This window comes from Monomorium pharaonis, chromosome 1 (genome assembly GCF_013373865.1).
Source record: "Monomorium pharaonis isolate MP-MQ-018 chromosome 1, ASM1337386v2, whole genome shotgun sequence".
NCBI lineage: Eukaryota > Metazoa > Arthropoda > Insecta > Hymenoptera > Formicidae > Monomorium > Monomorium pharaonis.
The window spans coordinates 8,138,370-8,161,663 of record NC_050467.1 but is presented as its reverse complement, the minus strand read 5'-3'; the positions used below and the strand labels follow the sequence as shown (position 1 = coordinate 8,161,663).

At 27.9% G+C, this 23,294-nt stretch overlaps 3 protein-coding genes across 5 annotated transcripts in view; 1 reads left to right on the top strand and 2 right to left on the bottom strand.

Annotated features, from left to right (window-relative positions):
* The window catches only part of LOC105832650 (ejaculatory bulb-specific protein 3-like), a 26,233-nt gene extending 7,534 nt beyond the window's left edge, over positions 1-18,699 (top strand). Inside the window, exons 2-4 of one of the 3 annotated variants that reach the window (XM_036289267.1) lie at positions 13,119-13,204; positions 14,799-15,273; positions 18,157-18,699. In XM_036289267.1, the coding sequence (XP_036145160.1) occupies positions 14,967-15,273; positions 18,157-18,329 (480 nt within the window). In that variant the 5' untranslated portion in view covers positions 13,119-13,204; positions 14,799-14,966 and the 3' untranslated portion in view covers positions 18,330-18,699. Of the gene's footprint in view, positions 1-12,230; positions 13,205-14,798; positions 15,274-18,156 lie in introns of those variants that run through there. The other 2 variants (XM_036289255.1, XM_036289260.1) reach the window with 2 other exon arrangements.
* Positions 1-23,294, bottom strand: part of LOC105837488 — a 253,276-nt gene that overhangs the window by 67,275 nt on the left and 162,707 nt on the right. The gene's annotated exons all lie outside the window — the stretch shown is intronic.
* LOC105832648 (cyclin-dependent kinase 10) lies at positions 18,626-23,294 on the bottom strand. Its single transcript, XM_036289254.1, has 6 exons — positions 23,119-23,294; positions 22,856-23,010; positions 22,074-22,674; positions 20,112-20,408; positions 19,886-20,019; positions 18,626-18,785 (listed from the first exon to the last, which is right to left on the bottom strand). Exons 1-6 carry the CDS (start codon positions 23,126-23,128, stop codon positions 18,750-18,752), a joined length of 1,233 nt encoding a protein of 410 aa, XP_036145147.1. The 5' UTR covers positions 23,129-23,294; the 3' UTR covers positions 18,626-18,749.

Below are 23,294 nucleotides of genomic sequence, written 5' to 3'. Positions count from 1 at the left end.
TTCCAATTTAAACACTCTCGATTACGAATACAACGTTGTGTCAAAATTACAAAAGAATATCATTTGAAAAATATTGTTTAAAATTAAATTATGACCCTTATTTTTGAAACAACCGGTATAACCAAAAACTGACCCCATAAGAAAACTCGCGCATACGAATACAACGTTGTGTCAAAATTTCAAAAAAATATCATTAAAAGAATATTGTTTAAAATTAAATTATGTCCAGCATTTTTGAAACACACGGTATTTCCATAAACAGACCCCATAAGAACACGACCGGTAACGAAAGCAACGTTGTGTCAAAATTTCAAAGCAATCGGTGAATAACTTACGGAGATCTTAGATGAGTAACATACATTTTACATTTTTATTTATATAGATTAGGAAATGTTTATTCAATAATATACTGGAATAAAATATAGGAAAATGTTATACATAATTTATACATATATATAGTAATAATAAGAAAGTTTGTCACTTATAATAATAATATAACAAATTCTCTATTTTTGTGGCAGTATATTTTTAAATTCATATTTCTTATATTTCAAAAAATCCTTTATTATCCTTTTTTTACACCCAAAAGAAATTCCTTTTTGCACTATAAAATAAATCATAATAAATTCAAAAAAGTATCTCAATAAGTTCCATTAGAATACTATTTAAAAATAATTTTAAATTCAATGCGAATTCTTATAGAACATAAAATGAACTTTATATGCTTTACAAAAGCGACTCAAAATTGGCATACAAAAGAACTTTTTTTGAACTCTTAGGGTGCTGTCTTATGGCAGCCGGAATTCGGAAAACGGAATCTCGGAAAAGTAAAAGAAAGGGGATTAGCCAATCAGAAATTTTGCGCGTTTCTCCTAGTAGGCAATCAGGCACGTTCAAAAAACACAACAAAGATTGATTTACGAGGTCAACAAAATTAACTTTTTATTTTATTTGACAATATTTTCTAAAATCTTTCACCACGAGTAAAAACATATTAGTGGTAAATTAATTTGATTATTTTATTTACTGTAATTATAATTTTTTGTAAGATACGTATTTTAATAAAAGAAATTATAATAACCCAGATAGCCACAAATGTATGTATGAGCACAAATTGTTCTCATGTTGCTAATAAAGATGTTAGCATCTTGCTACGCATTTACGTCGTCCCTTGTGCTGTTATTTGCTAACATTCGACACTGATCTTAAGTAATGCTAGCATAATGTTTGAAACGTGCAAAGAATTTTATTTCCGACACCGAATGCTAGCAAACAACAGCACAAGGGACAACATAAATGCGTAGCAAGATGCTAATATCTTTATTATATCAACTGGCTATCTGGGAAGACATTTTTGTAAATATAAAATAGGTTATTAAATAACCGATATATTAATATAATAATAATAAAAATGTTAACTTTTTAATTTTTAGAAGCAATTCATATGCAGCTACTGTAATTATTGATGATTGTGGAATTTATTTCCATTTAATAATTTCTTTAGTTAAAATAATCTTTATTTTTTTCCATTTCATAATGTAGCTGGAAAATAAAATATAAATATACAATTTTATATATATACCCATATAGCACAAAACCATTGCAGAAACATTGCAGCAATGTTATTCTGCAATATTGCAATATTGCAGCAACAGTGTAAACTGTTGCTGCAACGTTGCAGCAAAGACGAAATGTCCGCTTGCAGCAATATTACAATGGAAATATATATGCAATAACACGGATATATACAGTGAACACGTTTTATAACGGCAATATAACATGGAAGTTACATGTAATGTAACATTGTTATTTTTGTGATATGTATGTGCTATAATAACATGAAAATAACCTGTTATGCAACATTTGTTATACGCAAGTAATATAACTGTTATACATTGTTTTAGCGTTACAGTTATGTAATAAAAATTGTATAATCGTAACATAACACGCTCGTATCAATGTTATTACGGAACGATGCGTGCATCGTAGTTGACTCAGAAATCAGACAACACTATAACATCCTGAATGAGAAATCTATTTGATATTTAAAAAAAATATCATAAAGATAATGTTTTCAAAAATAACGGTTTGTCTACAATTACTGCGCACAAAAAAAGTGCACAAAATCTAAATTTATTATGTACTGAATAAAAACAGAATAAATGTACTATTCAATTTTTTTTAGAACATATGATCTCCCACATAGCACGGAATATTACAGTAATATCGCAGCAAAATTGCAATATATCAACAATATTACATATTACAATAAAATATTACAGAAATATTATTGACATATTACACGTTTATAAATAACATTAAAATATTACGTTATATCCCAGCAAACACAAAGTTACATGTAACGTGCCTGTTAGTTATAATTTCCCACTCAACAATGTAATTGTAATATAACACGTGTGTTATATTACAATTACATTGTTGAGTGAGAAATTATAACTAACAGGCACGTTACATGTAACTTTGTGTTTGCTGGGATTGTAACGATATTACATTTTAAATAGCAATACGTTAAAATTGATATCACTCACATTAAATTAAGTGAGGGTTTATAATAAGTGCTAGTATGCTTTAAACCGTAGGAAATTGATAAATCACAGACAAAAATGAGAAAAATAATTGATTGTGATTGATTAATTTCTTACGGCTTAAAGTTTACTCCAGCTATTTTTAAACTCAACCTAATGTTAAAATGTCATTAATGAGTACGTTTACACGTTACCTTTAGCTGGTATTTATAGTCAAATCTTATTTAAAAATCGTCTCAAGCAATGTCTTAAGATGCTAATGGCTCTGTGATTGATGGCTGATGGCATCTTAAGACAGTACTAGATGATCTTAAATATAAGATTCGATTATAAATACCGGCCTTAATCAGGTTTAACGACATCGATAGTGCTTAGATTTCAAATTACATTTTTCAAAAAAATGAAATGTGATTGGCCAGGTTAACAACCGATATTACTAAATCTGATTAAGGATAATATGTGTAATAGTAATTATTAGCATTAAGACGTCATTACATTACTTAATTATTTTATAAAGACGTATTATTTTATAAGTTATACATATTTTTTTAAAATTATAAATATATTAAAAAATATAGAAAATAAAAAAAAATATTACAAAAATACTACGTAAATATTACAGTAATACATTCGTGATATATCACCATTATATTACTGTGATCCATTTCGGCGGACATTTTAATATTGTAGTAATATTTTTGTAATATTTCTGCAATATTTATACTATATTTTACAGTAATATTATAATGGAAGAATAATATTTCTGTGATATTACCGTAATATTCCGTGTTATGTGGGCTATAATATAGTTAACCATCTAATTAACCATTTAAAAGTATTAGTTTTAAATAGATCGCAATTTTTATCAAATTATTGTTAAAGTTATGAAAAAAGATAAATTTAACAATAAAATTAATAAGTAAATAAATTAATGCTATTTATTTTTCATGTTTTTCAAAATTTAATTGCTTTTGTAACAAATAATATAATCGCGTCAGTTTATAACATATAGGTATATGTAGACAATAACAAGTACGCATATCGATGAATCAAATTGGCGTAGCAGATAGAGTACAAGGTTTGTCATCCTAAGGTCTCAGGTTTAAACCTACCTACCAGCGGCAAGTAAGAATAAAATAAAATAATATAATTTAAATTTAATTAATTAATAAAAATTTGTTCTAAATTTAGTATGTGCTATTGATAAAAATAATTTTAAAAAATGAAACTTTTATTTTATTTTATTTTTCTCTAGTTGCAGTTCAAAGATATCCGATTTAAGAAATCTTTTAAATATCAGTTTCATGACATCTTTCTGTTCTCAAAAAACGGCGCATTGGTTAACATTCTGACATATCATTGTTATCTTTTAGAAGATGTTATCATTTTCAGAAACAGGATATGAGTATCATGCGTGAAACGGAACGCATGTAACTGCCCACACAGCACACTTTATCTTAGAGATGTCCCTGGGATGTCAAGTGGGATATCGCAATATCGTTGGATATCCATGGACCGTCTGCGATATCCAAGGGATATCCAAGGGATGCACAAATGTCCACCGATTTGACATCCTGTAGATGTCTCAAACGATATCCAGAGGATGTCCAAGGGATTTCCTGAGATATTGTAATATACCCTAGTAAAAAAATTTGTCAGAATTAAAAAAATTTTTTTCAGGATTTCTAATAAATATTCTGATTTTTTATAAGAATTGAAACGTTTCTCGAAAAAACTTTAAAAATGAAAATTTTTGAATATTTCTAAGTATTTTTGAGAGTTTTTAAGAATTGAAAAAAACTTTAACAAAAAATAAAAAATTCTAATTATTTTTACGTTAATCTTGTAAAAGGAAGAAGATTATAACAACATGTTTCAGCCAAGTCACAGTCGTACCCGTTAAAGCATGTTTAATCTCTATATCTGAAAAAACGGTCACCCATCCAAGTGTCAACCATCGCCGACGTTGCTTGACTTCGAAGACCGTACGCATCCTAACGTCACGTGATAATCCATGAACACTTCTTGTCTATGCATACATATTTGTTATATATACATATCATTACAATATATGTTATCAGAAGGATGAAATTATGTATAGTTAATTTATATTTTTATGAATAAATATGAAGTTTTAGTTTTTTATTCATTTTTACATATGCGTGCAAAATAGCATGTGGAATAACTTATTAAAAAGTTTGTTTTTGCTCTGTTTGTATAAAATCAAAAAAATTTTTTAATGTCATTTTTTATTATTATTTTTTAGTATTATTTTTTGTATTATTAATATATACCACATTGTTTCGATAAGTGTACTTTCTTTATGTTCTGTTTTAATTTACGTTTCTTAGAGATTTAAATTAACGCTTTTGTTACTCTTTTATTACATTATAATTCACTTTTCCTTTACACTTGATTTATGCTCTATTAATTGTAGAAATAAAAGATATGATGAGATATTATCTGAATGTAATAGGATATCGTAAGATATTATAGAATATCTTACAATATCTTATAATATTTTAAGATATTTTTTTGGGATATCGAAATATATTAATGGGATATCATATGATATCTTAAGATATTTTACGATATTTTAAGATATTTTTGTAGGATATCCCGGGAGCTACTCATTGAGATATCCGTAAGATTGCCTTCGTCTGTCTGGGATAATTGGGGATATCTTCAGGATAAAGTGTGCTGTGTGGGATATTATATAAGCATATATTATATTCAACTTTAAGAAAACATTTTTAAGAAAACATTTAGATATCTTAGAAATAATTTCAAAATGGTCAAATTAACCATTTGAACGCTTCAAAGTCTTAATATTGCTAAATAGATCGCAATTTCTATCAAATTATAAAGGTTATGGAAAAAGTTAAATTTAACAATGAAATTAATAAGTAAATAAGTTAATGCTATTTATTTTTAATATGTTTTGCAAAATTTAATTGCTTTTATAAAAAATAATATAATTGCAACAGTTTATAACATATAGGTATATGTAGACAATAACAAGTACCCATATCGATGATTCAAACTGGCGTAGCAGATAGAGTACAAGGTTTGTAATCCTAAGGTCCCGGGTTCAAAACCTATACCAGCGGCAAGTAAGAGTAAAATAAAATAATATAATTTAAATTTAATTAATTAATAAAAATTTGTCCCAAATTTAGTATGTACTGTTGATAAGAATAATAAAAAAAAATGAAACTTTTATTTTATTTTTTTATCTCTAGTTGCAGTTTAAAGATATCCGATTTAAGAAATCTTTCAGATATTACCCAGTGAGAAATGGTACATCGAATCGACATCGATTCAACATCGAAATCATCATTTCGATGTCGATTCGACGTCGAATCGATGCCGAATTCATTACCGTTTCTCGCTGGGTAGTTTCATGATATCTTTCTGTTCTCAAAAAACGACGCATTGGTTAACATTCTGACATTATATGTTATCTTTTAGAAGTCTCTTTATGTTATCATTTTCAGAAACAGGATATCTTTTAGAGATCTTTTTGACAACATATTGTTCACGTCATTCTATGACGTCAAAATACGGTACATTTCATGACGTCAGGCATTTGTGACATTCGACCGTCATTTTAACGTCATAAGGACGTCATTTCGTGACGTCAAGAATAGTCAGTAAATGACCATTTTGGGACGTCAAAATGACGTGAGCTTGCTACCTGGGAAGATTGCCTAAAAATCGATCAAAAATTTTGTTTCAGTTTTTTTTGCGCCAGTGTAAGTAAAATAAAAAATATAAAAGTTTAATATAAAAACTACATTATAGTGTTATTTAAAAATACATACACGTACAGCACGCGTCGCGTACACACCTACACAACAAATGCAAGAGCAAATTTCTTTCTCTTTGTGTTTCTCTTTGTCTCTCATTCTTTGTCTCGGCTCACTGTCATCGTTTATCTCGCAATTATTTAATGCTTAATTAATACTATAAAATGAGCGATATTCAAAAACAAAATTACCTTTTTTAAGAAAAAAAAGTAAAAGAAAAAGCGCCAAGTGTATGTGTGAGTTTAATCATCAAGAACTCGCAAAAAAAATTTTTCTTTAAAAAAAAATTATCTTTCTAATAACCCAGTGAACAATACGTTGTCAAAAAGATCTCTAAAAGATATCTTGTTTCTGAAAATGATAACATAAAGAGACTTCTAAAAGATAACATAATGATGTCAGAATGTTAACCAATGCGCCGTTTTTTGAGAACAGAAAGATATCATAAAACTGATATCTAAAAGATTTCTTAAATCGGATATCTAAAAAATTTCTTAAATCGGATATCTAAAAAATTTCTTAAATCGGATATCTAAAAGGTTTCTTAAATCAGATATTTTTAAACTGCAACTAAAGATAAAAAAATAAAATAAAAATTCATTTTTTAAAAATTATTTTTATCAACAGTAACATACTAAATTTAGGACAAATTTTTATTGATTAATTAAATTTAAATTAAATTATTTTATTCTTACTTGCCGCTGGTAGGTTTGAACCCGGAACCTTAAGGATGACGAACCTTGTACTCTATCTGCTACGCCAATTTGACTTATCGATATGGGTACTTGTTATTGTCTTATACATATAATACCAATATGTTACAAACTGACGCAATTATATTATTTTTTATAAAAGCAATTAAATTTTGCAAAACATTAGAAATAAATAGCATTAATTTATTTACTTATTAATTTCATATTGTTAAATTTATCTTTTTCCTTAGCCTTAATAATTTGATGGAAATTGCGATCTATTTTTAGCATTAATAGTTTGAAGCGTTCAAATGGTTAATTAGATGGTTTTTATTATTTTGTTTTTGTTTAGTACATGATAAATTTAGATTTTGTACATTTTTTGTGCACAGTAATTGTAGGCAAACCGTTATTTTTGAAAACATTATCTTTATAATAATTTTTAAATAATATCAAATGGATTTCTCATTTAAGATATTATAATGTTATCTAATTTATGAGTCAACTACAACGCGCATGGACGGTTCAAAAATCGGACAGCATTGTGATATCTTTTATGAGATACCAAGCTGATATCATTTAACTGATGTCATAAGGATAACATTTTCAAGAAACTTAAGTAAGACTCTTCAATGAGATATCTTCCCCTACAGCATGAAATATTGTTGCAACGTTGCAGAAATATTGCAATAGTGCATAATATAACCAATATTGCAGAAATATTGTAGCAATATTACAAATATAATATTCCCTAGCAAATGTTGCACAATATTGCAGCAATATTACAAATGTAATATTTCTTAGCAGATGTTGTGCAATATTGTAGCAATATTACAAATGTAATATTTCCTAACAGATATTGCACAATATTGTGGCAATATTATATTGCAACCGTGCAAAATTTATTTCCGTATAATCCGTATTTCTTAATCTAGAACTAACAATAAGTAATATTTTACATAGTTTTAAGGGACAAATAAAAAAATAGAGCAGGATATTTTTATTTTAAATTTTTATGTAAGATTAGAGCTAAAAGATACATAGATGTGCAACAAATTCTGTAATCACGACAGCGTTGCGTCCCATACTAGATTGAGTGAAGCAAGTCCAGAAGATGTTCACTCTGACTTATATATATAATACATTAATTAAACATGTGTGAACCATACATGCATGTGTAATTCTAGCATATAAATTGATCAGGATGGGCATTTTCTGGACTTGCTTCATTTTAATGCTTACTAAAATCTAGAATGGAACAATATTCGATATCCGTTGGTGTATGTTAATTTAATTATTTACTTTTTTAATTAATAATTTTTTTAATTATTGTGCCGTAACGGTATGACAATAAATTCATTTTCCGTTTTTCGTATAATACACATCTTACATATTATTTGATTAATTTAACCACCTGCAACATTTCCTTCATATTGCGCATTAACGTTTCAGAAATATTACAGCAATCTTACAAGAAATATTGCAGCAATATTGCTGAAATATTACAGAAATCTTACGGGGAATATTGCAGAAATATTGCAGACATATTGCACAATATTGTTTTGGAGCGGACATAGGAATATTGCTGCAATATTGCAGCAATATTTTCTGCAATATTCCAATCTTGCAAAATAATATTTCTGCAACGTTGCAGCAATATTTCATGCTGTAGGGGTTAAAGACTTCTCTTAGTAGACGTCTCTGGTAAATGTTACCATTTTGACATCATTTCCAAGATATCTAAATGTTTTCTTAAAAAAGTTCTCTTAAAGTTTTCATTCTGACAAGCGTGTTGTCTGGGAACTATAAAACTTTTTATAAATTATTAATTATATATTTTTTATATATAATCATGCATCTTTTTTTCTTATTCTTATACTTTGATTTTTTAATCATCTACATTTTAAATAAAAAATATACAGGGTATCCCAAATGTGGGTCAACACTCGTAAAAAGGTAGAAGGGATCGAGATGAACATAAAAGTCCAATGTCTTGGGTTAGGTTAGGTCCAATAATCGAGATATTAACGTATGGAATCTGCAAAGAATCTATAATTAATTTCTATCGTAATTCTATCGTGAACAGCAAATTAATGAAAGCTTATCCAGATAGCCAAACTTGCCGAGAGCACGAACTGAAAAATTTTGACACATATTATGCTGGCAAAAGTTGAACAGCAAGCAATTACAGTTTGCCGTTTCAACTAACATTAACAGAAACACGACAAAAATCGAGTAGACTTTGCATCACAATGTGCCCTCAAAAATGCAGCAAAAGTACAACAAAATTTAAAGACATTAACAAAACAAAAATTAGACATTGTGTGTTGACACAATATATCACTAAAAATTAAATTAAAAAAAACAGATATGTCATGATGTCACATTAAATTAATAAAATGTAGCTAGAAATTTGACACATTTGCTATCACGCTGCGATACCAGAAACTTGGCGAAAATACAGCACGATGTATCACATGAAGTATAGACAGCAAAAATGCAGCAGAAATCGAGCAGAGCCTGCCGTCATGACATGACGGCGAAAACGCGGCAGGTATAGAACGCAAGTTTGCTACATCAGATGTGTAATGACTTCTGCACACAGGACGCGGCAAAGCGGCATCGCGGTGGCCAATCACCGTCTTGCTTTTCTGATAATACATAATATATGTATTAATAAAAAAGCAAGATTGGCCACCGCGATGCCGCTTTGCCGCGTCCTGTGTGCAGGAGCCATGAATCCTCTATAATAGATGATTTTAGTGAGTAGGCGGTAGTAAGGTTGATCGCCCGACGTGTCTCCCGTCGAATCCCACACTTCCCGGACCTGATCCTCCCAGAAGTCTTCTCAAAGATTTCCACCTTCATATAAAAAAAAGTTCAAATTGAACGGTTCTTGCATGTGATATCATCTTGGGTTTAATTAACTCTCTGCAGTCAGTCGAAAACGCCACATTTAAATTTAAGTATATAATCATAAAATATATAATTCGTAATGTATATGTAAATTAAATATCATCAAATTTATAAAATTATATAATGTAAATTAAATGTAATAATAATATTAATAAACATATATACATTGCATACATTAATTATTTATTTTACTAATTAAAAATTATTAATAATACGTCATATCGTGTTAAATTTTTGCTATATTTTTCCGATTACTTGTGACGACAGCTTGGTGCTCGATTTCTGCTATGTTTTTGCCGTCACAACCGATAAAGCAGATCACGTTCTATATCTGCTGCGTTTTCGCCGGCATGTCATGACGGCAGGCTCATCTGCTCGATTTCTGCTGCATTTTTGCTGTCAGTACTTCATGTGACACATCGTGCTGTATCTTCGCCGCATTTCTGGTGTCGCAGCGTGATAGCATTTCATGCTTCGTTTTTGCTGTCTTTCTGCGTTTAGAGTTTAATTTGTCAGATTGTGTTCGATATTTACTATGAATTTGCTGTCATGTTATGGTAGCAGATGATATTCGATTTTTGCTGTATTTCTATCAATATTTTCTGTTGATAATGTGCTGTTAGAAACTAAGCTTAATGAGGAAGCAGCAGATTGAAATCTGCTGCGATATCATGCTCGAATTTGCTAGCATATATTGCCGGCAAGCTGCTAGCATTTTGCTTGCTGGGTATCATTCACGATAGATTTTTTCTTCCATGTTATGGCTCGAGCAGATCAAGCTTTTTCTTCGGCGCGCTCTCATTCGCACAATTTGAAAAATTAATACCTCGATTATTGGTGGACCTAATCCAAGACCTAACGCATGACAATATTGGACTTTTATGTTTATCTCGATTCCTTCTACCTTTTTACAAGCGTTGACCCACATGTTTTGAGACACCCTGTATATAATTATAACAATACGTTTCAATTTTTATATTGAAGATTATTGCTTACATAAAGAAAAAGTTTTAGATTATAAATAAATTTTTATTTTGAATAGAATATTTTAGATAGATTATGTAAAAAATATTTTGCATATTTTATAAAAAAATATATTTTCTCGTATTTGGAGAAAATCTTAAATCGATGAAAAATCATTCTTTGAACGCTTTTTTACTTTTTTATTTGGAAAATTGTTATTATTTGGAAATTTTTAATAACAAAGATATGTCAATCTTGATAGATTCATTGGTGGTTCACTGAAACCACTTTCTCTTTATGTGTCACATGTTTCAACAGCTTGCGTCATTCATGCGTTATTACCTCATGATCCTTGAAGGCATATTTTGCATTATAGTATTGTATGTACTTCACAGTGCACAAATATGAAGCATTAAAAAAATATATAATAATTCTTTAATGTGATACAAATATAAATGTGGTACAAAGTTCCTATTTCAAAAATAATAAATTACAATTAGTATTTTATAATAGCATGCGACAAAATTTTATAAAATCAGCATGTTATGAAACTTAAATATTATAATTTATTTGGGCAAAAATATAAATAAGAGAATTTATACATAGATTTTTATCGAATTTTTTTTTATTATAATTCGTTAATAAAGTGGGTCAAAGACTCAACGAATCACACATTCTGACTTGCCCAGCAAGCAAAATGCTAGCAGCTTGCCGGCAATATGCCAGCAAACTCGAGCATGATATCGCAGCAGATTTCAATCTGCTGCTTCCTCATTAAGCTTAGTTTCTAACAGCATAGATTATCAACAGAAAATATTGATAGAAATACAGCAAAAATCGAATATCATCTGCTACCATAACATGACAGCAAATTCATAGTAAATATCGAACACAATCTGACAAATTAAACTCTAAACGCAGAAAGACAGCAAAAACGAAGCATGAAATGCTATCACGCTGCGACACCAGAAACGCGGCGAAGATACAGTACGATGTGTCACATGAAGTACTGACAGCAAAAATGCAGCAGAAATCGAGCAGAGCCTGCCGTCATGACATGCCGGCGAAAACGCAGCAGATATAGAACGTGATCTGCTTTATCGGTTGTGACGGCAAAAACATAGCAGAAATCGAGCACCAAGCTGTCGTCACAAGTAATCGGAAAAATATAGCAAAAATTTAACACGATATGACGTATTATTAATAATTTTTAATTAGTAAAATAAATAATTAATGTATGCAATGTACATGTGTTTATTAATATTATTATTACATTTAATTTACATTATATAATTTTATAAATTTGATGATATCTAATTTACATATACATTACGAATTATATATTTTATGATTTTATGATACTTAAATTTAAATGTGGCGTTTTCGACTGACTGCAGAGAGTTAATTAAACCCAAGATATCACATGCAAGAACCGTCCAATTTGAACTTTTTTTTATATAAAGGTGGAAATCTTTGAGAAGACTTCTGGGAGGATCAGGTCCGGGAAGTGTGGGATTCGACGGGAGACACGTCGGGCGATCAACCTTACTACCGCCCACTCACTAAAATCATCTATTATAGAGGATTCATGGCTCCTGCACACAGGACGCGGCAAAGCGGCATCGCGGTGGCCAATCACCGTCTTGCTTTTTTATTAAATACATATATGTATTATCAGAAAAGCAAGACGGTGATTGGCCACCGCGATGCCGCTTTGCCGCGTCCTGTGTGCAGAAGTCATCACACATCTGATGTAGCAAACTCGCGTTCTATACCTGCCGCGTTTTCGCCGTCATGTCATGACGGCAGGCTCTGCTCGATTTCTGCTGCATTTTTGCTGTCAGTATTTCATGTGATACATCGTGCTGTATTTTCGCCAAGTTTCTGGTATTGCAGCGTGATAGCAAATATGTCAAATTTCTAGCTACATTTTATTAATTTAATGTGACATCATGACATATCTGTTTTTTTATTTAATTTTTAGTGATATATTGTGTCAACACACAATGTCTGATTTTTGTTTTGTTAATGTCTTTAAATTTTGTTGTACTTTTGCTGCATTTTTGAGGGCACATTGTGACGCAAAGTCTACTCGATTTTTGTCGTGTTTCTGTTAATGTTAGTTGAAACGGCAAACTGTAATTGCTTGCTGTCCAACTTTTGCCAGCATAATATGTGTCAAAATTTTTCAGTTTGTGCTCTCGGCAGGTTTGGCTATCTGGGTGGAATTAGATATAATTAATTCTAGCACTATAAAATATGCGCAAAAAGCTTATATGTAAGTATACTTTATAAAAAATGTTAAAATATCGTTAAAGATTCTACAGTTCGAGTAAAATTAAAACTTTATTGCAATTATTAATTGTATGATAACTCTTAAAATTATGTTATAAATTTCGTCTGAATCAAGAAAACATAAAATATTGCAGATAAAAATCAATTGTTTTCAGTGATATTTATGTAAATGTTTTAAATATTTCTCGGATATTCTTGCTAACAATTTTCCTTGGAATTCTCCATATAATTTTGTAGAGTTTTTGCCTAATTTTATATTAACTTTTTAGAAAATTCCTTAATTTTACTAATTTTACAAATTAAAACACTTTTCAGAAAAGTCTATATTACTTCTATATTTCGTCTAGAATTTCTCCCGCTCCCCCTTCTCTCTCTTTCTCTCTCTCTCTCTCTGTGTGTGTGCGCGCGCGCGCGCGTGTGTGATGTGTGTCAGAAAAGTTTACGATGTTTTTTTTTCTAGAAAATATCATAAATTTAAGATATGAAAAATTCTTAATAATATTAAGACAAATGCTTTGAGAATTTTTTTCAGTACAGATATTATCATTTCAAATAATATATTAATATATATTAAGAAAAAAGATGTTTAACTTTACTAAATTTTTCAACTTGATTAATTTACATTAGTCCAAATATTTAAATTACATACATAATATATAAATACTTTGAACTGTAATGATTATATATATTTAACTGAAGTAGGTAAAAATATTATCGAATTTAAATGCATATACTTAAGCTTCAGTTCAAATATTCATACATTAAATTTAAATAAAATAATTACTTTAACTGAAGCAATTTGATCAGATTGGAAACTTTGGAAATGTTTGAATAAAATTGTAACGAATTACATTGAAATATTATTAAATCGCATATGAAAATTTTTTTCAATTAAGCTTTTTTCAGCATTATTTCATTAAAATTTTAATATAAAAAATTAAGGCACAAAAAATTAATATAAAATATAAAAAATTTACTACGTTTTAAAATTACATTAAACGCATTTAATAAAATTATTCATTAAAATTACAATATTTAAAGTATTATACAAGTAAATTAAAATAATGTAAATGTCATAAATAAAAAAAAATAATCCTAGTTTAAAAAACTTTTTAAGTCTTAAATATTGTAAACTTATACATTTGTAATTATAACTTGTAAAGTGAAACAATTATATTATAATTAACTTGCAAATATTTAAGTAGAAAAAGTTATTTGTTATGTTTTTGTTTCATTACTTTTCAAACATTTCTATTATTTCTTAGTATATATATTTTAGTATATTTTAGTGTACATGTTAATAAATCTGTTAAAATATTATATATATAACAATACTTTTTATTTTTCTTCTAATATTTTTAATACTTTGGATTTTATAATATTTTACTATTATAAGTATGATTTATATATATATGTGTGTGTGTGTGTGTGTGTGTGTGTGTGTGTGTGTGTGTGTGTGTGTGTGTGTGTGTGTGTGTGTGTGTGTGTGTGTGTGTGTGTGTGTTGAAATAATTCAAAGTTATTTCTCCTTTGTAATTTTTATTTCGTGTTTTTTTTTAACTTTTTTTTCATTACAGATATCAGGTAAATAAAATCGATTGTCGAGATGTTGGCAGTGCAGGAGTTTTCGGATTACAGTATATACTTGGAAGGCAATTGAAATGTTCGGGATGTGTGCGACAAGGCCCCTCCGTTCAATTCGGTCTCCGTCCTCCGCTCGATTGTATAAAAGCTAGCCGCCGTCGATGGATCGCCTTAGTTTTTCACTCTTGCCCGTAGGATCTCGTCAGCTGAAAAAGAAATTATTATTCTCCCCTTTATTCTATCGATTTCTTCTACGTATTGTAAAACGGTTCATTTATACGATGAAAAGATATTCTCTGCTTATAGTAGTCTTGTTGGTGGCTCTAGCCATTGCTGAGGAAAAGTATACCAGAAAATATGATGACGTGAATGTGGACAAGATTCTTCAGAATAATCGTGTCCTCACCAATTACATTCGATGCTTGATGGACGAGGGGCCTTGTACTGCCGAAGGCCGCGAGCTGCGAAGTAAGTAAAAATGGAGAAATTAACGAGAATATAGGATATATCAACAAATTTAAGCAAAGTTACGATAATATGCAAGAACATTTTTATAAAAAAAATAGAAATAATTTTAATATTTATTAACATTTAATTTATTTAAATTTGTTTTTAAACATATGAATAGTATATCATTGTAATAAAACTGTTATTTTTATTAGAATATTGATGTATAATTTGTATAATTAGAATCTATTTAAATAAATTAAATGTTAATAAATATTAAAATTCTGTTATTTTTTCACTTGGAATTAAACTTGACGTTTGCTTGAAATTCTCTTCCCATATTATTCAATTGGATTGAACAAACGTAGTTGTAATTGTATAAGCTATAATTCAATATATACTCTCTCCGTTACATAATTATCACAGAGAACTTTCTCGCGCGTATTACATCCGGACTTGCTTTTGAATTTACATAACAGTAGAATGTAAAATTTACGTAAATGTTATGTTATTTAATTCACATAAGCTTTAAGTATTTATATTATTATATAAAATTGTGTTCACGTAAACTTTTATTATAATAAAAGTTTACACTATAGTGTATGCGTGAATTTTAAATTTTATGTTTGTTATTATATAAATATATAAAGTTTAAATATAAATATAATACATATAGTACCTATATACATGTACGTATATATATATATATATATATATATATATATACAATATAAAATTATATTTATGATATAAAATTACAAAATAAACTTTATTATATTTATATTCATATTGTTATATTGATGTCTTTTTAACGCCCTTTAAATTCTTAAATATATCGAGTTAAACTTACGTAAACTTTAAGTTATTACATTTACATAAGTTTAAAACTGTTAATTGTATTTGTATGTTATTATAATATATAAAATAAAATTTACATTTTTTATAAAGTTAAAGTTTTATATTTTATTTTTTAAGATAAAAGTTCTTCAAGATTAATAAACATCAGCATTAAATTTAATTATACAATACCGTCATATTTAAATGTTAATAATTTAACAGATGATGTTTACGGAATCACGTACTAATATAAATGATACTAACCTGTAAATAATCATATTTTTATTCTATAAACAATCTGGATCTCTTTTTATCTAAATATTTTACTATTTTAGCTTTTCACAAAATCTAGCAAAATTCAAAATTATAACATCTCTCTAGTGTAATAATTGGTTAACTTAAATGTCAAAATTTTTATTAAATAAAAATTCAAATTTAAGTAGTGAAATTTGAGAATAAAATTGTTTGGCACGTTCTTGTGCCAAAACAGACTCAGATTATCTACAGAGGATTAAAATAAATTCATTAAATTTAAATAATTTAAATAAAAATAAATTAAAATTAGATTAATTTTTCTTTATTTAATGCAATACAAAAAAATTAAGTAACATTTATTATTACAATTATCATAAAGTTCTTATATTTCTAATAACTTTTTATATTTTAAGTTCATGTAATAAATCTAAAAAAATATCTTGAATTTTTCAAATTTTATAAATTTTCTTTGGAAATTATAGAAATTATAAAATAAAAGCTCAGGACTATTTCAGAATTTATGTATATTTAAAAAATATCAGTAAAGATGTAGGCTTTTTTGCAACATTTTTGAAGTGTTTTAATATACAGAGTATCCCAAAACATGGATCAACGCTCGTAAAAAGGGATAGAAATGAACATAAAAGTCCAATATTGTCTTGGGTTAAGTCTTTGGTTAGGTCCACCAATAATTAAGGTATTAATTTTTTAAATTATGCGAATGAGAGCGTGTCGAGGAAAGAACTCGATCCGCTTGACCCATAACACGGAAGAAAAAATCTATCGTGAATGTATTATAAGCTTTCATTAATTTATTGTTCACAATTATGATAGAAATTAATTAGATTATTTGCAGATTCTATACGTTAATATCTCGATTATTGGTGGACCTAACTCAAGACAATATTGGGCTTTTATGTTCATCTCAATCCTTTCTATCTTTTTACGAGCGTTGACCCACATGTTTTAGGACACCCTGTATATAAAAACTTTGAAAAATTTTCTTAAAAAATTATAAAATTATTTAGAAATTGAAAAAAAATTCTGAAAAATTATCTAAGAAATTCTTAAAAAAACCAGAATGTCTAACATATAAATCTTTATAAAGAATCTCTCTATAACACTGCCATTTTTTATTACACTAATAATATATTATTCGTACAATTACAATTAAATCTAAATATTAATACTTGTAATAAATATTATGATTATTTTTTCAATTATTTTAAAGTTTTAATACTAATTTTATAGGAGTGCTCTGACAAAAATATGCTTACTGTTACATAAAATATTTGTAGAATACTATACTGTATTACATCTAAAAATAATTCAAGTTTTAGCTAGTAAATTTGTCATTGAAATTATATATATAAAAAATCAGAAAAATTAAATTTTTTTAAATAAATAAATAGTTATATGAAAATCGTGAAAAATTTTAAAATTTACATAAACATTCTAAAAAGTTGTGTGGAATTCTAAGAAAAATTTTCACCAAAGTAACGTTTGCTATACTTCTGCAAAATATTTCTATAAAACTGTTATTCTTTTTATCAGATAATATTACTTTTGTATTAAAATTAAATAAATTTAAATAAAATTAAATATTTATGAATATTACTTTTTTTTAAGTAATTTTACAGTTTTTGATAATTTTGGAAGAATGCTGACAAAAATATGTTTAATGCTATATACAATATTTATTATAGAATACACTGTGCTATATATCGAAAATTTTAGCTAATATAAATTCTAGCTAATAAATTTATCAATATCAAAATAATAATGCGTTTTTATTTACATTTTTATTTATAGAGACTGTGCCGGATGCCTTGTCAAGCGGCTGCAACAAATGTAATGATAAACAGAAAGTTATGGCGGAAAAAGTGATAAATCATCTTAAAACAAAACGATCCAGGGATTGGGATCGTCTCGTCGCCAAATACGATCCAAATGGCGAATACAAAAAGCAATACGAGAAATCGTAATTTCTTGAAACATTTTAATGCGTTTCTTTTACATAAAAAGTAATTTTTTATACAAAAATTATTGGAAGATGTAATTTAAATATATAATATTGTGAATTGTTTATCATTTAAATTTACAATATTTGTGGACAATACGACGCAATCAATTGAAATTCAGTCAATATAAAAGAATTTGTTAAAAGTTTCATTTTACTGATTAAATCAGCACTTTTTTTGCAAACCTGTGCGAGTTATGTAATATATCATTCATCGCCCATGTCATCATCTCTTCCAAATAAAAAAATGCTATTGTTATGTAAGTGTTTGTAAAGAATGTATTTGGCAATCAGTATACACGCAGTTGTCAATCATAAAACGCAATCAGAAAATGTATCCAACGAATATATCAAGGATATTTCTTTCCTTAAGTAGCCCATTTTTTTATTCAACACGTCTCTTCTTAACTAAAGATCCAAGCTGAAATTCACAAACATAAGCAATATATAGAATTTACATATATTTTTATATAAAAAATAAATCTAAAGATTCCCCAATCAAATAATTTCAAAAATTATGGAACTTTAGTACAACACACACGCGCATGCGCACGCATACACATGTATCTTAATATATGTGACTTAGATAATAATTATAAAATTAAATAATAAAGTTAAAACGTAATAACTTTCAATATAACTTAGCTAACTTTAAATTAATTTTAATTTTAATTATTTTAAAAATACATAATTTAAACATTTTTCTTTGTATCCTGCATCATAATTTGTTATTTTATATAAACTTAATTTATAAATAAAATAATTTATTTAATATTCCATATTACAATTTTTTATTATTTAAAGTAATCTAACTTTAAAAAATTAGAATATTCTAATTTAATATAAATAATGCTCTCAAAACAAACTTTTAATTGAACTTCAATGAACCTTGATTCAACATTTAATTTGATGGCAAATTCGGTTGGATTGCACCAGTGCGCACTGGTGCATCCAACCGAATTCGCCATTAGTTTCTTGCTCATGTAATTTTTAATGTAGCTAAACAAATTTTAACTATTAACTTTAACTTAATTTAAAAAATTATTAACTTACCAAAAAAAATCCTGCCAATATATAATAAACTATTTTTTTGGTATTCTGAATTTACTCTGAAAAGTGGCCTATTGTTTGTTTTTCTTTTATTAATCATTAACAAAAGGAAACAAAAAATTTTATTTAAAAATTTATTTTTTCTAACAAAATTTATAAATTAAAAGATTTATCAAAACGTATTTAATTTTTTAAAAATCCGAAAAAATAAATCAACTTTTATAGATAATTTTATTCCATCAATAAATTCGGACAGTAAAAAAGTTAATTTATTACATATCCTGTAGATATGTATATATATGTATATATATATAAATTTCTAGTTTCATAATTTTTTAAATCGTCAAGTTGGGGATTTACTTTTATAAGTAGCATATATATATATGTGTATGTACACACACACACACACACACACACACACACACACACACACACACACACACACACATTTATTGTACTTTGATAACGTACAAGATCCGAAATCGCCGGTAGATTATTAGTTTGGTCAGTAATAGTGGGTTCTTGTTCACGATTTTCTTTCTGCGCAGTCACTTTTTTCATGTTTCTATGTTGTGGGAAAGTAGGCATAAGTTTTGGATCACACGCTGCAACATATTAAATTAATAATTAATATTAATTAATTAGATTTCAACCACTGTCTATTATTGGAACTAATCAAAAAGTTTAAATGACTAACGTAAAGGAGCCTCTTTGAAGTAGCTGCTTTGCAAACATTCTTCGGCGGTGGCTCTCTTCTTTGGATCATACATGAATAAGAAATTTAATAACCTAAGGCCAGCAGCACTCAACCAAGGAAATCTTTGTTTCAAATTGTTATACGGTTGTTGTTTAAGTGTAAAATTCTGCAGCGCCGGTAACGAATTAAATTCTGGCCAGATAGCTTCACTAGGTGTACCCAATAAATCGACAATCAACTCCAATTGTGCAATTTCTGATCTGCCGGGTAATAAAGGTCTGTGTCCTAATAATTCTCCTGATAACACAAGCAGTATTGCAAAGATATATATATATATATATAATATATATTTATAAATATTAAAATATTCATAAATATTATAAACAATAAATGAACATAATATGTTAATATAATTAAAGTTTCTTATAAAAACCAAATAAGGTTTTGATAAGATAGGCAATTTTTGGTATTTTCCTTTCCATAAGAACCAAATAAGGTCCAAGAAGATAAGTTTTTTATTTTTTTCTTTAAATAAATCTTCAAAATATTAATCAAAGCCATGTAACTTTGTTCTTTTACCCTATTATACATCTAGAGAAAATTATCATATTTACACAATAAACAATTTGAAAAATGATAAGTTTCTTTATTTCTTGAAAACTTATCTTTTTGAATTTGTTTGGTTTCTGTAAAGAACTCTTTTTTATATTGCGATAAAATTATAAATATTAAAAAATAATATAATAAAGATATAAATATTATAATATTAAAACATTAATATAATTGATATATCAATAATTAAAATCTTGAAATTTTTTAATTATAAAAAGATATATTTATTATAAGTTAAATAAATATGTTAAGATAATAGTAAATAAAATAAGTAAAAAGTTAAATATTAAAATAATAAATAAATAAAAAAAGATCAGAGAAGGCGGTTCTAAACTAAATGAACTAAATGTGGGGTATAAAATTCACAATATCTCATATAATTTATATTGAATTCTGGAGATAACTGTTTAAATTACTTTTTTACATACTGTTTAGATGTTATAACATGGCCATTGATATTCATGATTACTGATCATTGGTATTTATTATATTGTCATAAAAGCTGTATTTCAATATTGTCAAAAGATAAAATACATAAGTAGTGGAAAATTTTATAAATGTGTTCTTTACATCAGAAAAAATATGTTGAATATAAATTTTTGAAATTAGTGTAACATAAAAGGCTTCAATATGATTTTCAAATAAAATAATTGAATTTAATATTTGACATATAAAGTTATTGTCTGCATTTAGGATTATGAATTGTGAGTATTGCAAGTTTAAGTCCTTATACTTTTACAATACTTATTAGCTAATATTGTTTGTTATAATTCTTTTATAATACTCCTACAATACGCAAAGTCGCAACAGTCAAAGATTTTTTTACATTTTTGGTACTTTTGTATAATACTATGTACTAATACTTTTATGATACTGATATCCACTAAAGATCATTAATTTTTTATTTATTTGAAATAAAAATAATTTTGAGAATGTGTTTGTAGTGTTCCATATCTCCCTACAAGTTCCATAGCCACAATCTTTTCCTTCTTTGGTAAATTGTTAATTATCCTTGTTATGTATCCAAACAAATTCTGCTTATAACATGATTGCATGGTAAGGGCTCCCACACAAACTTTTGCATAACGCATAAGAAAATCAATCAATCAGAGTCGTCCATTTCCCTCCTCAGGATAAAAATAAAGACCTCTGATTGATTGATTCTCTTATGCATTATGCATTTTGTGTTATGCAGAAGTCTGCAGGCGCCCTAAAACTCTACATAAAAACTTATACCGACAAGAATTGTCACATAAATATTTATTAAATTATTTAAATAAAACAAAATGGTTATTTATAACTCCCTTCCCTCCTTTAGCAAAATCTCTATTTTTGGAATCATTTTCTCACCCAATATGCAGCCAGCTGCCCACATATCAACCGAGGTAGTCTGTGTCTTAGCTTGTAATAATAATTCAGGTGCCCTATACCATAGAGTGACTACTCTAGGGGTCATTGGCTTCAAAGGTAAACCAAACCACCTGGCCAATCCAAAATCGGCGATCTTCACACAACCCTTATCAGTCATAAGGAGATTTGAAACTTTCAAGTCTCTATGAACAATGAAATTGTGATGCAGATAACGCAAGCCCTTTAACACTTGCAGTACTATGCACTTGACCTGGCTTTCCGAGAATGGCGCCTGCATATTGTCTAGCAGACTTGCCAGATCCTGCTCACAATATTCCATTGCGAGAAATATGCTTTCTAAGCTTCTGCCTACTACAACTTCTCTCAAATGTACAATGTTCTCATGTCGACAAGACAATAAAACCGAAATTTCCCTGAGGCCGCTCACTGGCAGTCCATCTTTCTCATGCTCCATTCTCACTTTCTTTAATGCAACAACCTTATCATTTTTTGTGTCTCTGGCTCGATACACAATTCCATAAGTACCCTCTCCAATGCGATTCAGCTTTTCAAATTCAGAAACAAATCTACATTTTCCAAGCTGTAATACAAATCCAACATATATATATATATATATATATATATATATATATATTATATACATGATATATATATATATATATATTTAGAATATAAATTTTAAATTTCTTTAGTAAAAAATTACTCTAATTTAAATATTAAATTAATAAATAAGTTAAATACAATTATGTAAAATCTAGTACAATATCTTGCTCTGGTATCTCCATAGCCTTGCTGGTTAGGAACGATGTTAGTACTCCTTTCCTTGTAATTGGAGCCGAGGGATCTGGCCCCGAATCGGACACCGCTTTCTTATCGCTGTCATTATGTTCCACAGACTTCTTTTCTAAACTCTCGTCTGAGAAAAAAGACAACTCATTATTGAACACTGTATGTAAACATTGATCTATTTATTTTATTCGTACTTAGATGATTCAAAAATCAAAAGCCGCATAAACATACTTACCTTTCGTCATTTTAGCCACTAAATGGCACAAAAAACCAATTATTTAATGATTAACGGTAAAAAACAGTAGACAAGCAAAGACCACTAATGCAGTAAACTACTAATCTCTACTCTGACAACGCCGGTAACATGGAGCAATGGAGACCAATGGAGACTAGAAGATCAGAGATCAGACC

Bases quoted from the DNA above. Each gene is read 5' to 3' on its own strand.
- LOC105832648 (XM_036289254.1), bottom strand. The intron at 22,675-22,855 runs GTACTAGATTTT...TTTGTATTACAG, and splicing joins AGATACCAGAGCAAGATATT to CTTGGAAAATGTAGATTTGT. The intron at 20,020-20,111 runs GTTAGTCATTTA...AATATGTTGCAG, and splicing joins CTTCAAAGAGGCTCCTTTAC to CGTGTGATCCAAAACTTATG.